At 42.0% G+C, this 12,583-nt stretch overlaps 1 protein-coding gene across 1 annotated transcript in view; it reads right to left on the bottom strand.

The window, feature by feature from the left end:
* Window positions 1-10,467: 10,467 nt before the first annotated feature.
* The window catches only part of CCT6B (chaperonin containing TCP1 subunit 6B), a 32,277-nt gene continuing 30,161 nt past the window's right edge, over window positions 10,468-12,583 (bottom strand). The window contains exon 14 of the mRNA XM_070227665.1: window positions 10,468-10,793. Coding sequence (XP_070083766.1) covers window positions 10,547-10,793 — 247 coding nt within the window. The 3' untranslated portion in view covers window positions 10,468-10,546. The remainder of the gene's footprint in view (window positions 10,794-12,583) is intronic.

Genomic DNA, 12,583 nt, shown 5'->3' with positions numbered 1-12,583 from the left:
AGGGAGCCCTGCCCCTCAGCCCTGTCTCTGCGTGCTCAGCCCAGAACGCACCTGGCCAACTCTGAAGATGAGAAAGCCTTGCCCCCTGGATTCTCTGCCCTGCACCAGCATGCGGGAAAGGAAGGAGTGTGGAAGGGCAAGATGCTCTGTACAAATCAGATGGGACTGGGGGCCTTTGCACACCTTGCTTTAGAATAGTTTACACCTCTCTCATCCAAATGCCCCCTCTCCCCAGATCTCCACCTTGAGCAAGTCTTTTAATGTCTCTGAGCCTTAGAATTCTCATGGGGAAGATAAGGTTCGGAGAATCATAAACCTGCAGGCTTGAAAGCTTCAGAAAGTCCATGCAATTCAACCACCAGGGCTTGAATACCTACCAAAACTCTCCTGCCAGAGGTGGCCTGGTCTCCAAGGCCAACGCCTCACTACCTCCTAGAGTCATGCAGCGGCCAGTTTTACCAAGAGTCATGCAGGGGTCAACTCTGACAGAAAGGGCTTCCTAGAATAAGGTGGGCTCTGCCCCCCTGAGTTACGTATGATCGTTGTAAAAATTAAAGAGACAAGGTATATGAAGTTGCTTTGTGAACTGATTGTAATTATCTTTAATTATGAGAGCAGATGACCCGGGGCCAGGAGAGGGGAAAGCAGGCGTCAGTCAAGACGGGGTCCCAGAAGAGCATCCCAGGCCTTGCTGTTGACACCCACCAGGTGATAACCAGCGCCCCCCACCCTATCCCACCCCAGAGCTCACCCCACCTCTTGGGCTCAACAGGGGAAAAGTGGTCAGAGGAACTATGCCTAGGCCAGCATTAACCAGCCATCACTAGATCAGCAAAAGCTCCTGGAACCCTACTATGTGCCAAGGACTGCTCTAGGCACTGAGGATTCAGCTGGGGACAGAAAGCACCTTCCATCCTGCCGCTTCATCAGGGGAGAGGAACAATTAACAAATTAGCATTTTCTTTAAATCTCAGGTGGTGATGAGTGGTCTGAAGAAAAATAAAGCAGATGATGCAGCACACACACGGCAGGAGGCAAGGCACTTTTTTAAAAAAGGAAGAATAACTAAATTAAGTGAAGTAGTAAGTCAGGCAACAGTCTGGGCAAGAGTATTCCAGGCTGAGAAAAAAGCGAAGTCCTCAAGACAGAGACAAGCTTGACGGAGGAGCAGCGAGGAGGCCAGTGTGGCTGGAGAGAAGTGACGGAGGATGAGAGATGAGGCTGGGGAGGCGGGTGGGGCCGTGTAGTGAAGGCCCTTCAGGCCGTTCTGATGGATGGGCACTGCAGATACAGGAGCCCCCTCCTGACAGGAGCCTTCCTCTCATTCCTGCCACAGCCACACCCCCACTCCCAACTCACGCTCTGCTCTTAAGGTGCTACGAGGACAAGGAGGTGGCAAACTATTTGTGATCCACTGGGGCATCAGCAAAGAGAAGCAGGATGGTGAGGAAGGGCTGACTGCATGGCTGCAAGGACTGAGCAAGAGGTACTTCACTATTCACGAGCGACAGGAGGATGTGGATTTCAGTGGGGAAGGGAAAAAGGACAGAAGATGTAGACAAAGCAGGCAGAGGGAAGGAGAAAGCCAAATAACAAAAGCAGCTAACAGCACGTGCCAGACACTGCTCTTAAAACTTTATAAAGTCTCTTCATCTTCCCAACAACGCCATCAAGTGGGTGCTATTATGATCCCCATTTTATAGATGAGGAAACTGAGGCACAGAGCAGTTAAGTAACTTACTCAGAGTCAACCAGTTAAGTGACAGAGCTGAGACACAACCCCGCCAGGCTCGCTTCAGAGTCCATACTCACAGCTATGTAGGATGCTCAGGACAGGAACCTGGACAAAGACGGCCTAAAGTGAGGCAGGCTGAGCAAGGAGGAGAGAACCTCAGGGACAAATTTTGCCTCCCGTACTATTTTTCTCTCCATAAAATTCAACAGTGAGGGGCCAGCCCCGTGGCTGAGTGGTTAAGTTCGCGTGCTCCACTGCAGCGGCCCAGGGTTTCACCAGTTCAGATCCTGGGTGTGGACATGGCACCACTCATCAGGCCATGCTGAGGCAGCATCCCACATGCCACAACTAGAAGGACCCACAACTAAAAATATACAACTATGTACCAGGGGGCTTTGGGGAGAAAAAGGAAAAATAAAATCTTTAAAAAAAAATCTTAAATATCTTAAATTGTGCCAATCTTAAAAAAAAAATTCAATAGTGATACTATCCATTCGGGAGTTTACAAAATGCTTTCCTATTTGATCCTATTTCAAGTCCTACTTCAAGGGCTGTGAAGTAGGTAAAATTACCATGCCCAATTTATAGATGAGGACGCTGAGACTCAAGAGGCTAAGTAAGCTTACTAGGAAGTGGAAAGACGAGATTCAAATACAAGGTTTGCCTGACTCCAAATTCCATGCTCTTTCATCCACCCAAGAAACACTGAGGGGCACCTATGAAACAGCAGGCACTGAACCAAGTGTTAAAATACAGGAAAGACACTGCCCTTGGCAGGATTCTTTGGTTAGTGCCGCTGTCACCTACACCCTTTGCTCAGCCCCATGACTCCCAGCTGCAGCCTGAAAGCCAGGAAGGGGCGGGAAAGAACGCTCCTGAGCTGCTGCCCTGTGCTTGGTTTCTCACGCACTGCATCCCTGAGCCTCGCACCAGCCCAGCAGGGTAGATGAGCCGGAACCGCTCTGCCTGCCCAGCGTCGTGCTTCCTGACCTCTGCAGCAGGGGAACCCTGGTTTATCTAGAGTGCCAATGTGCCTAACTAAAGGCTACGTTTTAAAGATTTTTTTTTTAAGATTTTTTCTATTTTTCCTTTTTCTCGCCAAAGCCCCCTGGAACATAGTTGTGTATTTTTAGTTGTGGGTCCTTCTAGTTGTGGCATGTGGGATACCACCTCAGCATGGCTTAACAAGCGGTGCCATGTCCACGCCCAGGATTCGAACTGGCGAAACCCTGGGCTGCCGAACCAGAGCGCGCAAACTTAACCACTCAGCCACCGGGCTGGCCCCTAAAGGCTACATTTTAAAGCCGCTACTGCAACTAGGTGTAGCCATAAGACTAAGCTGTGGCTGGCGAAACGTAGGGGAAGTCATTGTGTGAGATTTCTGGAAAAGCTCCTTAAAACGCAGAGATTCCTGAGGTGGGACCTTTGGGCCCTTTCTCCTGCTTCCTGCCTGGAACTCAGTTATGAGGGCTTAAGTTCCAACAGACATCATGGATTATAAAGGCAACTTCGAGGATGGAAATCATGTGCTCAGGACAGTGGAACAAAAAAAGTCAGATGATCCTGAGGCCCGGCTGCACAATCCCTGCCCTCCCTGCTTCTGAACGTGAGCGAGAACTGAACTTCTCTGTTGCTTCCGTTACTACTATCTCAATGGCCGGCAGTCAAATGCAAGTCTTAACAGATACAGTAGCTATTACCATCGTCCCCATTTGGAAACTGAGGCTGCCAGGTTCCCCCAAATCCCACAGTGAAGTAAGGAAAAGAAGCAGGATTCAAACTTGAATCTGTCTGGTTCCAAAAGCCATGCTCCTCCCACGCCTTTGCTAAGAGCCTAGTTCACTCTCATCAATTCATGAGAGGCCACAGGCATTCCAGGAGAGTGTTAAACAGCCAACAACGCCCGCACCCTCTGCTCTTGGCATAGGGATGCACAGCAGAGCAGACTGCACCCTCCTTACCTATGCACTCTAGGAGAAAAGTTGACTGCAAACCAGGCAGTAGGCAGATTTTTAATTTCCCATTTAACATCTCCTCTACCTTCAAGTCCCAAGCTGCCAGGCTCCTTCAGGACTCCCAGAAGAAAGTTCCCTAAACCCATTCTCATGCAAACTTGACAACATGCTCTTCTCTAAGGACAGCTTGTGTTTATTAATTCCTTAGAATTTTCTGGATACCAGATAATGTTGTCTGTGAATAAAGACAATTCTTCTACTTGTTCCTTTCCAATCTGGATGTCTTCTATTGCCTTTTCTTGTCTGATTGCATTAGCTAAAACCTCTAGTTCTATTGAATCAAAGAGATGAGAGTGGACACCCTTGCCTTGTTCCTGATCATAGATGGAGAGCATTCAGGCTTTTACCATGAAGTATGATGTTTCTGGTGGGTTTTTTATAGATGCCCTTTATCAGGTTCAGGAAGTTTCCCTCTATTCTAACTATATTAAGATGACTGTGTGGGTTTTGCCCTTTATCCTATTACTTTGGTGTATTACATTAATTGATTTTTGGATGTTAAAACAACCTTTCATTCCAAGGATAAATCCCACTTGGTCATAATATATAATCTTTTTTTATATAAGGTTAGATTTGGCTTGTTAATATTTCATTGAGGATTTTTGCTCAGGTATTATTCTGCAGTTTTCTGGTGATGTCAGGAATATTGTTGTGTGAGAAGTCCCCAAGACCACCCCCAGTTTCGATGATTCACTAGGAAGACTCACAGGACTCAGCATATAGTCATACGCACGGCTATAATTTATTATGAAAAAAGGATACAAAGCAAAATCTGCAAAGGGAAAGGTGTATGGGATTAAGTCCAGAGGAAGCCAAGTGCAAGTTTTCAGAGGCCCTCTCTCAGTGCCGTCAGACAGGACGCTCTTAATTCCCCCAGGAAGAAATAGTGACATGTGTGAAATGTTGCCAGCCAGGGAAGCTCATTAAAGACTCAGTGCCCAGGGTTTTTATTGGAGGCTAGTCACAGGGGCACCCTATCCCTGACATGTACCCAAATTCCAGCCTCTCAAAAGGAAGCAAATGTTCAGCATAACCCATACTGTTGAAGCTCAGGCACAGTGAGCCACTCTTATTAGTTAGAGTAGTGAGAACACTCCCGAGATCCACATTACCAGATGCCAACCAAGGACCAACCTTGGAAGCAGGTCTTCAAAGGACAGGAGTGAGGCCTGCTATGTTAACTCCTTTCTGCACACTTGCATTTAAAACAAAAACCCAGAAAGCAGATAATGCTTAATACAAAAGAATTAAATGCTAATGTTGGAATTTTAGCCACAGAAGGTAGGGAAGTTTGGGTGTCAGGAACAGACGTCTCGGGGCCTTGAAACCATACGCTTTCAGCTTACCCGCATGTAATGTGTAAGGTCAAGCCCGCATCTCTAAAGTTTAATTGGAGTGACAGAAAAGGCCTCGCAGCTCATGTCATACAGAACTTAGGCAGAAGCATTTTCCCTGTATTGTAGGGAAAATGACTTTACAGGCCTTGCGGGCTTTCAGCAACATTAGGCTCCCCCAAAACTACACAAGTTTCATCAGGCACAGTCTGGGATAGAGACTGAGTATGCCGAAGGGGGACACAGGAAAGCCAACACTCGTCTGGTACACCCTTTCGCACACTCTCAAGCATCCAACCTGCCTCCGGGCAGCACGATCCTGGTCTGACCATCAAAGTAATGTTGACACTTCTTGAGCTCCACCAGCTAGAGCCAGAAGCTTGCAGGGTTACCATCACTAGCTGATTTTCTCTACTTATGTCACAGACTGCACCCCCAGCCCTTCTCTGATGCATTCCATTGATGGTAATAAAAATGATAACAGCTAAACAGTCGCTAAACACAAAGTATGGACCAAGCACTGTGTGAAGCAATTTATACATACTAACTTATCCCCACAACAATCCTGTAAGATAGGTACAGTATTACCCCCTTTTACAGATGAGAAAACTAAGGTTAAGTAACTGGCCCCAGGTCACACAGCTAATAGATGACAGAGATGGATTATGATCCCATGCACTCTGGCTCCAGAGCCAGCATTAACTGCCAGCACAATCCCACTCCACAAAGACATCTCCGTGACCGAGGGGCTTTCCAACATTGTCCTCACATCTCTCTGACCTGGACTGAGGGTAAGGTAAAACAGAGTACTTGTTGAGGCTGAGGTTTAGTGAAGACAAAGAACCAGGTAATACAAACAACGATATACAAGTGGGTAGATTCCTGAACAGTTAGAGTTCCCTTCAGTGGCACATCTTCCAGAGGACATCTGGAAATGCAGGGGCATTCTGGGCTGTCACAAGGAATGGGCGTGTCCTGGCCTTTAGTGCTCAGTGTGCCAGGAATGCGAAACATCCTACGATGGACAGAAGAGTCAACATAATAAATGGTGCCTTCCATATGTCAACAGCACCCCCACTAACAAACACTGCATAACAAACTGGCCCTTGATTACAGCTCCAGGGCTACAGATGAAAGAGGCAGTAGGAAAGATCCTTTTAAGCTCTCTGCTTTCGAAGCCTTACCTTATGCATCGTGAGCTTTTGTGAAGCACCTGCTGGGCAAGCATATGGCCCAAACCTGTTCCTCAACCTCCACACCTAGATTTATCTCCAAGGCGTGGGCAGGAGCCAAATTCACGCCCACAGGCTATTTGTCCAACAAGACACTTGGCTTCATCCTGGCCCAGGCAATGAACAGACATAGAGCTATGCCAGCTGATTCTTGGACTAAGCAATTGAGAAATGTTCAGAAAGTCTCAGAAGGAAGGAGACTGCGGTCATTGCTCATTGTGACTGTCACCAGCTCATTTCTATACTGTCAAGGACTCTGCTGAGCATGAAGAAGATGGCAAGTCAGGTCATGGAAAAACCATTCTTACTGTCTGTGGGCTCTGGGCAAATACCAGCACCCCATTACTTCTCTCTCTGTCCTCAAACATAATGCCCCTCAGTAAAGGCTCCAACTCAGGTCCCCACGTCTCCTTTTTAAAGAAAGGCTAATATTTACAAAATAACTAAAGAGCAGTATAGTCAAGAATCCACAACCAAGTCTCTATTGCAAGGGAACCTTTATAAATAGCTGAACAGCACGTTTTTCACTAAAGCACTAAATCACTGATCTTCCAGTTTCCCATCTCCATCCCTTTCCTATATAGCCTAAACATCTGGCCAGGAAAAGTATGACTGAAGACTCAGCCTAATGGGTGAGACACCTGACTTCCTAGCTGATAAGCTTAAAGGCGTCAATGTAGAATAGGCTAAGGAAAGCAAGACTATTTACAGAGTCACTGGGGATGTCCTTAATGATTGTATCCTTGTTCACCTAGGTCTCTTTGACAATTATATAGGCAGCTATAAAGAAAGAGTGAATGGTTTGTTACAAGGCCTTAATACTTAGAGAAATTAAACTGAATTATGCTCAACAGCCAAAACCCTGAGATGTCAGTGGTATTATGGGAAGTTGGGAGGGAAGTAACATATGACTATCAGACAGGATCAAAACATAAAGCAATAGTGATGGCACCAATAAAGGGATCTCAAAGAAACAGTTAGTGTTATGGAAAGGACTGTAAAAAAAGATAGCTAAGAAACAAACTGTTAGGAGAATGGCAGACAGGGGGATGACGATTCCTGGCTCATGATAATTTAACTGAAACAGAGATTTATGAAACAATCTTAGGATTTTTAAGGGAACTGTCATGAATTTTTTATGTGCTTAAAAGTTGGCTACTCTCCAAAAAAAAGAAAAATTAGTGAAACAATTTGCATTAAAAATAGATAGTTCTGGCAGTTGTAGCACAGGGCTGATTTAGCTAAGGTGGACAACCCCCCACCTCGCCCTCAATTTACAACAGAAATGCCAGATAAAATGCAGCATATTTGAAACTATATGGCTCACAGTAAGACACCACTTCACACTCATTAGGATGGATATTATCCAAAAAATAGAAAGCAGAAAATAACAAGTGTTGGCAAGGTCGCAGAGAAACTGGAACCTTTGTGCACTGTTGGTAGGTATGTAAAATGTATGGTGTTCCTCAAAATGTATGATGCTCCTCAAAAAATTAAACACAGATTACTGCATGATCCAAAAATTCCACTTCTGGGAATACACTCAAAAAAACTGAAAGCAGAGACGTGAACAGATATTTATATGCATGTGTTCACAGCAGCATTATTCACAACAGCCAAAAGATAGAGGCAATTCAAGTTCCCATTGGCAGATGAATAGGTCAACGAAATGTGGCACAGACATACAATGGGATATTAGTGAGTCTTCAAAAGAAAGAAATTCTAACACTTGCCACAACATAAATGAACCCTGAAGTCGTTTTGCTAAGTGAAATAAGCCAGTCACAAATGGACAAATACTGAATGATTCTACTCATATGAGGCATTTAGAGTAGTCAAACTGATAGAAACAGAAAGTAGAATGGCAGTTGCCAGGGGTTGGGGAGAGAGGAGAAGGAGGAGCTATTATTTAATGGGTAAAAAGTTTCAGTTTTGAAATAAAAAAGTTCCAGAGAAGGATGGTGGTAATGGTTGCGCCATTGCATTGACCAATGTCAATGTACTTAATGCCACTGAACTGTACACTTAAAATGGGTAAAAGGTAAAAATAAATAAGTAGCAAAAGATAAAAAAGCTGTATGGCTGAACTTAGAGAAGGGGAGATTTTCTTCAAGAGGAAACCAAAACAGAGTGATAAACTCTAAAGGTGAACTGTAGAAACCTTGGAAAATAAGAAACTAGATGCAACAGCTAGTCTAGGTGTCAAGCTTTTAATGCCCACAGAGAAGCAGGGCCACACTTGAAGGAAGGAGTTGAAACTAAGGCCCCTAAATGAAACAGGAGCCTTGGAAAAACCCTCTGTCCATAACGCTAGACAAACTCTACCCACCTGCCCAGTGAGCAGTAAGGAAACCTGTTCTGCTCGGGGTTCCTACAAAAAACTGAAGCCAAGGTCTGCACCATGCTCAGGTGCAGATGAAGAATTTATACTACCAAAGCGAAAAAAAAAAAGGAAAAATGGGTCCCATGCTCTGTAAATTGTTGTGGGAAGTACAAATTGGAATAACCTCTATGCACGGAAATGTGGCAATATTTGTTGAAATTACAAAGCATATAAAACAGCAGAAAACAATGGGATAATATTTTCAGAGTGCTGAGAGAATATAACAATTAACTTAGAATTCTCCACCCAGCTAAGTTACCACTCAATAGTAGGGGGCAATAAAGACCTTTTGAGGGAAGTAAAACTGAGAAATTACTACCAGGCCCACACTAGAAGGACTAAGGATATACATCAGTAGGAAAGAAAGTGACCCCAGATGGGAGAAGACAGTTTCAAGAAAGAATGGTGAACAAAGAAAGGAGTAAGCATATGGAAAATCTAAAGAGGAACTGTCTAGCTAAAACAACAATAATTATTATTATGACTAATTTAGGGGATCTAAAAAGCAAGATGGAACTAAAATACTGACTAAGAACACATGCCAAACAAGAGGAGATGACTACATTTAAAATGTTTTAAGGAGCCGGCCCCGTGCCTGAGTGGTTAAGTTTGTGCACTCCACTCTGGCGGCCCAGGGTTTCACCGGTTCGGATCCTGGGCACGGACATGGCACGGCTTGTCACGCTATACTGAGGCAGCATCCCACATGCCACAACTAGAAGGACCCACGACGAAAAATACACAACTATGTACCGGGGGCTTTTGGGAGAAAAAGGAAAAATAAAATCTTTAAAAAAAAAAATGTTTTAAGGACTTTGCATTGCTTGCTAGGGAGGAGCAGCACAGTCATTAACTATATCAAGTATGCAAGTTAAAACTTTAAAAGTAACAACAAGACATATAATTTCCAAAGTAGTAGAGGGAAAAGAAGGGGAATAAACTAAATGTAGAAATTGGATCAATCCAATAGAAGGCAGTAAAAGGAGAAAAAACATAAAAAAGAGGGATAAACAGAAAGTATCAAAATCACACAGCAGAAATAAATCCACTACGTCAGTAATCAAAAAAATTAACTCAACTTGCCAGTTAAAAGATAGTGTCAGAGTGGATTTTAAAAAATAATAAAAATCTAGCTATAAGCTGTTTTTAGAGACATACTTAAAACCTAAAAACATAGAAAGTAAAAGAATGGGAAAAGATAAACTAGAAAAATATCCTCTTTCAACCCCCACTGCACCTACCCACCGCACCAAAAAGAGCCAGCATTGCTAGAGTAATACAAAATAAGATAAGACTTTAAGGGAAAAAACATCATTGTACTGAGTTTCTATAAAAATATAAATTATCAAAACAGACCCAAAGGAAACAGAAAACTCTAGACCTAAAACAATGAAGAAAAATTGAATCAGTAGTCAAAAATCTATCCCTCGCATTTAAAAAACCAGTAGGCCAAGACCAAGCTGTCAAGAGAGAACCCTCTTACTGACTCAAACTGTTCCAAAGAAAAGAGAAAAAGGAGTAATTCCCCAACTCATTTCATGAGGCTATGTCATTGATACCAAAATTAGACAAGGATAGTGAACAAGTAAATTATAGTCCAATCTTGCTTATGAATACAAGCAAAAACCTAAATAAATATTAGCATCAAGTCCAGCAATATATAAAAAGTTAATACGATATTTCATCGAATCGAAAATGTCACTGATTGTAAGATACACCATTACTTTACAAAATAAGAAAGAAAAATGCTGTCATTTCAACCATAACATAATGCTTTCCTATCACTCATACATTTTATTTTTTACTTACTGAAGAAGCTTTTTTAGACTTATTTACACAGACTTTCATCATCTATCATTCTTATGTATGCATAACAAGGAAAACATAGGCAAAATAAATAAAGCAAGATCTTCATATTCAGAGTCTAAGTCTTCTAAATCACTTTTCAGCTCAGAGTCTTTGATGTTCGTTCTTGTCATCAAGAGGCGGTAGCGCAACATTTCATAAAAGAGTCTCCACCATTCTCCCCAGTATTTTCTTCTAAGCCACTGACAAAATTCTGAAAGTTCTGATGCTGAAATCTTCTTTAACTTACTAGAAGATAACAAACGACAGTTTTCAGGCAAGAATCATGATTCCTGTTTCTTCCTCAAATGGTCCTTCAATGGTTGTTGACTAAAACACTAAGGAATTACAGGTGACCAAGTTCAAGTAAGAGAAACTACAAGATGCCACTGACCATAAAACATACACTGATTACAGAAATGTGAAAAATCTGCACCTCAGAATCAACAAATATGGTATATCACGATCAAACAGGTATTATCTCAGGAATATAAGAATAGCTTAAAATTAGAAAATCTATTAAAGTAGGTCACCACATTCACAGATTAGAGAAAAAAATCTCAATGTATGCAGAAAAGCAGTTGATAAAATTCAACAATCATAACTTTTTTAAAAAACCTCTTAACAAAACAGAAATAGAAAGAAACAGACAATCTCATGTATAGCTACCCGTCAAAATTTCACAGCAAAAACAAAACAAAACAAAACAGTCAAATACTGGAAACCTCTCCTTTAAAGGCAAGAACAGAGTAAAGGTGACTGCCATCATTGCTTCTATTCAATTTTATACTAGAGGTCTTAGCCAGCGCAATAAAAGAGGAAGATAGTAGAGGTAGCACAAGGACTGGAAAAGAAAAAAGAACTAAACCGTTACTATCAATCCAGATAATCCAAAATCATCTACAAACTATCACACTCCTAAGAGAGTTCAGCAAGGTTGTGGGAGACAAAGCCAATCCATAAAACTCCATAAAGGGCCTACAGTACAGCAATGGACAATTAAAAATATAATTTTTATAAACGATCCTATTCATGATAGCTTCCAAAACAAGATACATAGGAATAAATCTAACCAAAGATGTAAGGCATTTTTATAGAAAATATTTAAAGCTTTACTGAAAACAAAACATTTACTAATAAAAAAAAACTAAAGCACTAAGACACAAATGAAGTGATATAAACTATTTATGAGTGGGAGGAATATATATATATACACACACAATTCTACCTGAAACAATCTATAAATTGCAATTCTAATCAAAACATGTAACTCAACAAGCAATAGACCTTGGTATATGATAGAGGTGATATCACAAATCAGCATGAGAACAATTGGTTAGCAGTATGGGAAAAAACATTAGATCCACAACACATACCATACACAAAAACAAATTCCAGATGATTTAAAGGCCTAAAGGTGATAAACAAAATTTTAAAACTCATAAAATACAGGAAAATATCTTTATCATTGAAGTAGGGAAGAATTTCTTGCAGAAGCACAGAAAACACAAAATAAAAAGAAAAAATGAAGGGGCTGGCCCAGTGGCCTAGTGATTAAGTTTGCGTGCTCTGCTTCAGTGGCCTGGGGTTCGAGGGTTCAGATCCTGGGCACGACCTACACATCGCTCATCAAGCCATGCTCTGGTGGCATCCCGCACAGAACTAGAATGACTTACAACTAGGACATACAACTATGTGCTGGGGTTTTGGGGAGACAAAAAAAAAAAGAGGAAGACTGGCAACAGATGCTAGCTCAGGGCCAATCTTCCTCAAAAAAAAAAAGAAAGAAAAGAAAAAAATGATAAATTTCAGTATATAAAAATACATGTATCAAATTCTTCTGCATAGTTTTCAAAGTGAAAAAGCCTCAATCTGGGAGAAAATACTGTGAAATATAGATAGATAGATATCTTTTATCAATCAGAAAAATATATCTAATGAAAAACATGGGCAACAACATGAATAGGCAATTTTATAGAACCAAAAATGGCTAATAGATTTATGAAAATACGTTCAATTTCACTAGTAATCAAACCAAT

Source organism: Equus caballus, chromosome 11, assembly GCF_041296265.1.
Source record: "Equus caballus isolate H_3958 breed thoroughbred chromosome 11, TB-T2T, whole genome shotgun sequence".
NCBI classification, from domain to species: domain Eukaryota; kingdom Metazoa; phylum Chordata; class Mammalia; order Perissodactyla; family Equidae; genus Equus; species Equus caballus.
The sequence above is the reverse complement of the archived record's forward strand: the minus strand, read 5'-3'. Positions and strand labels throughout refer to the sequence as shown.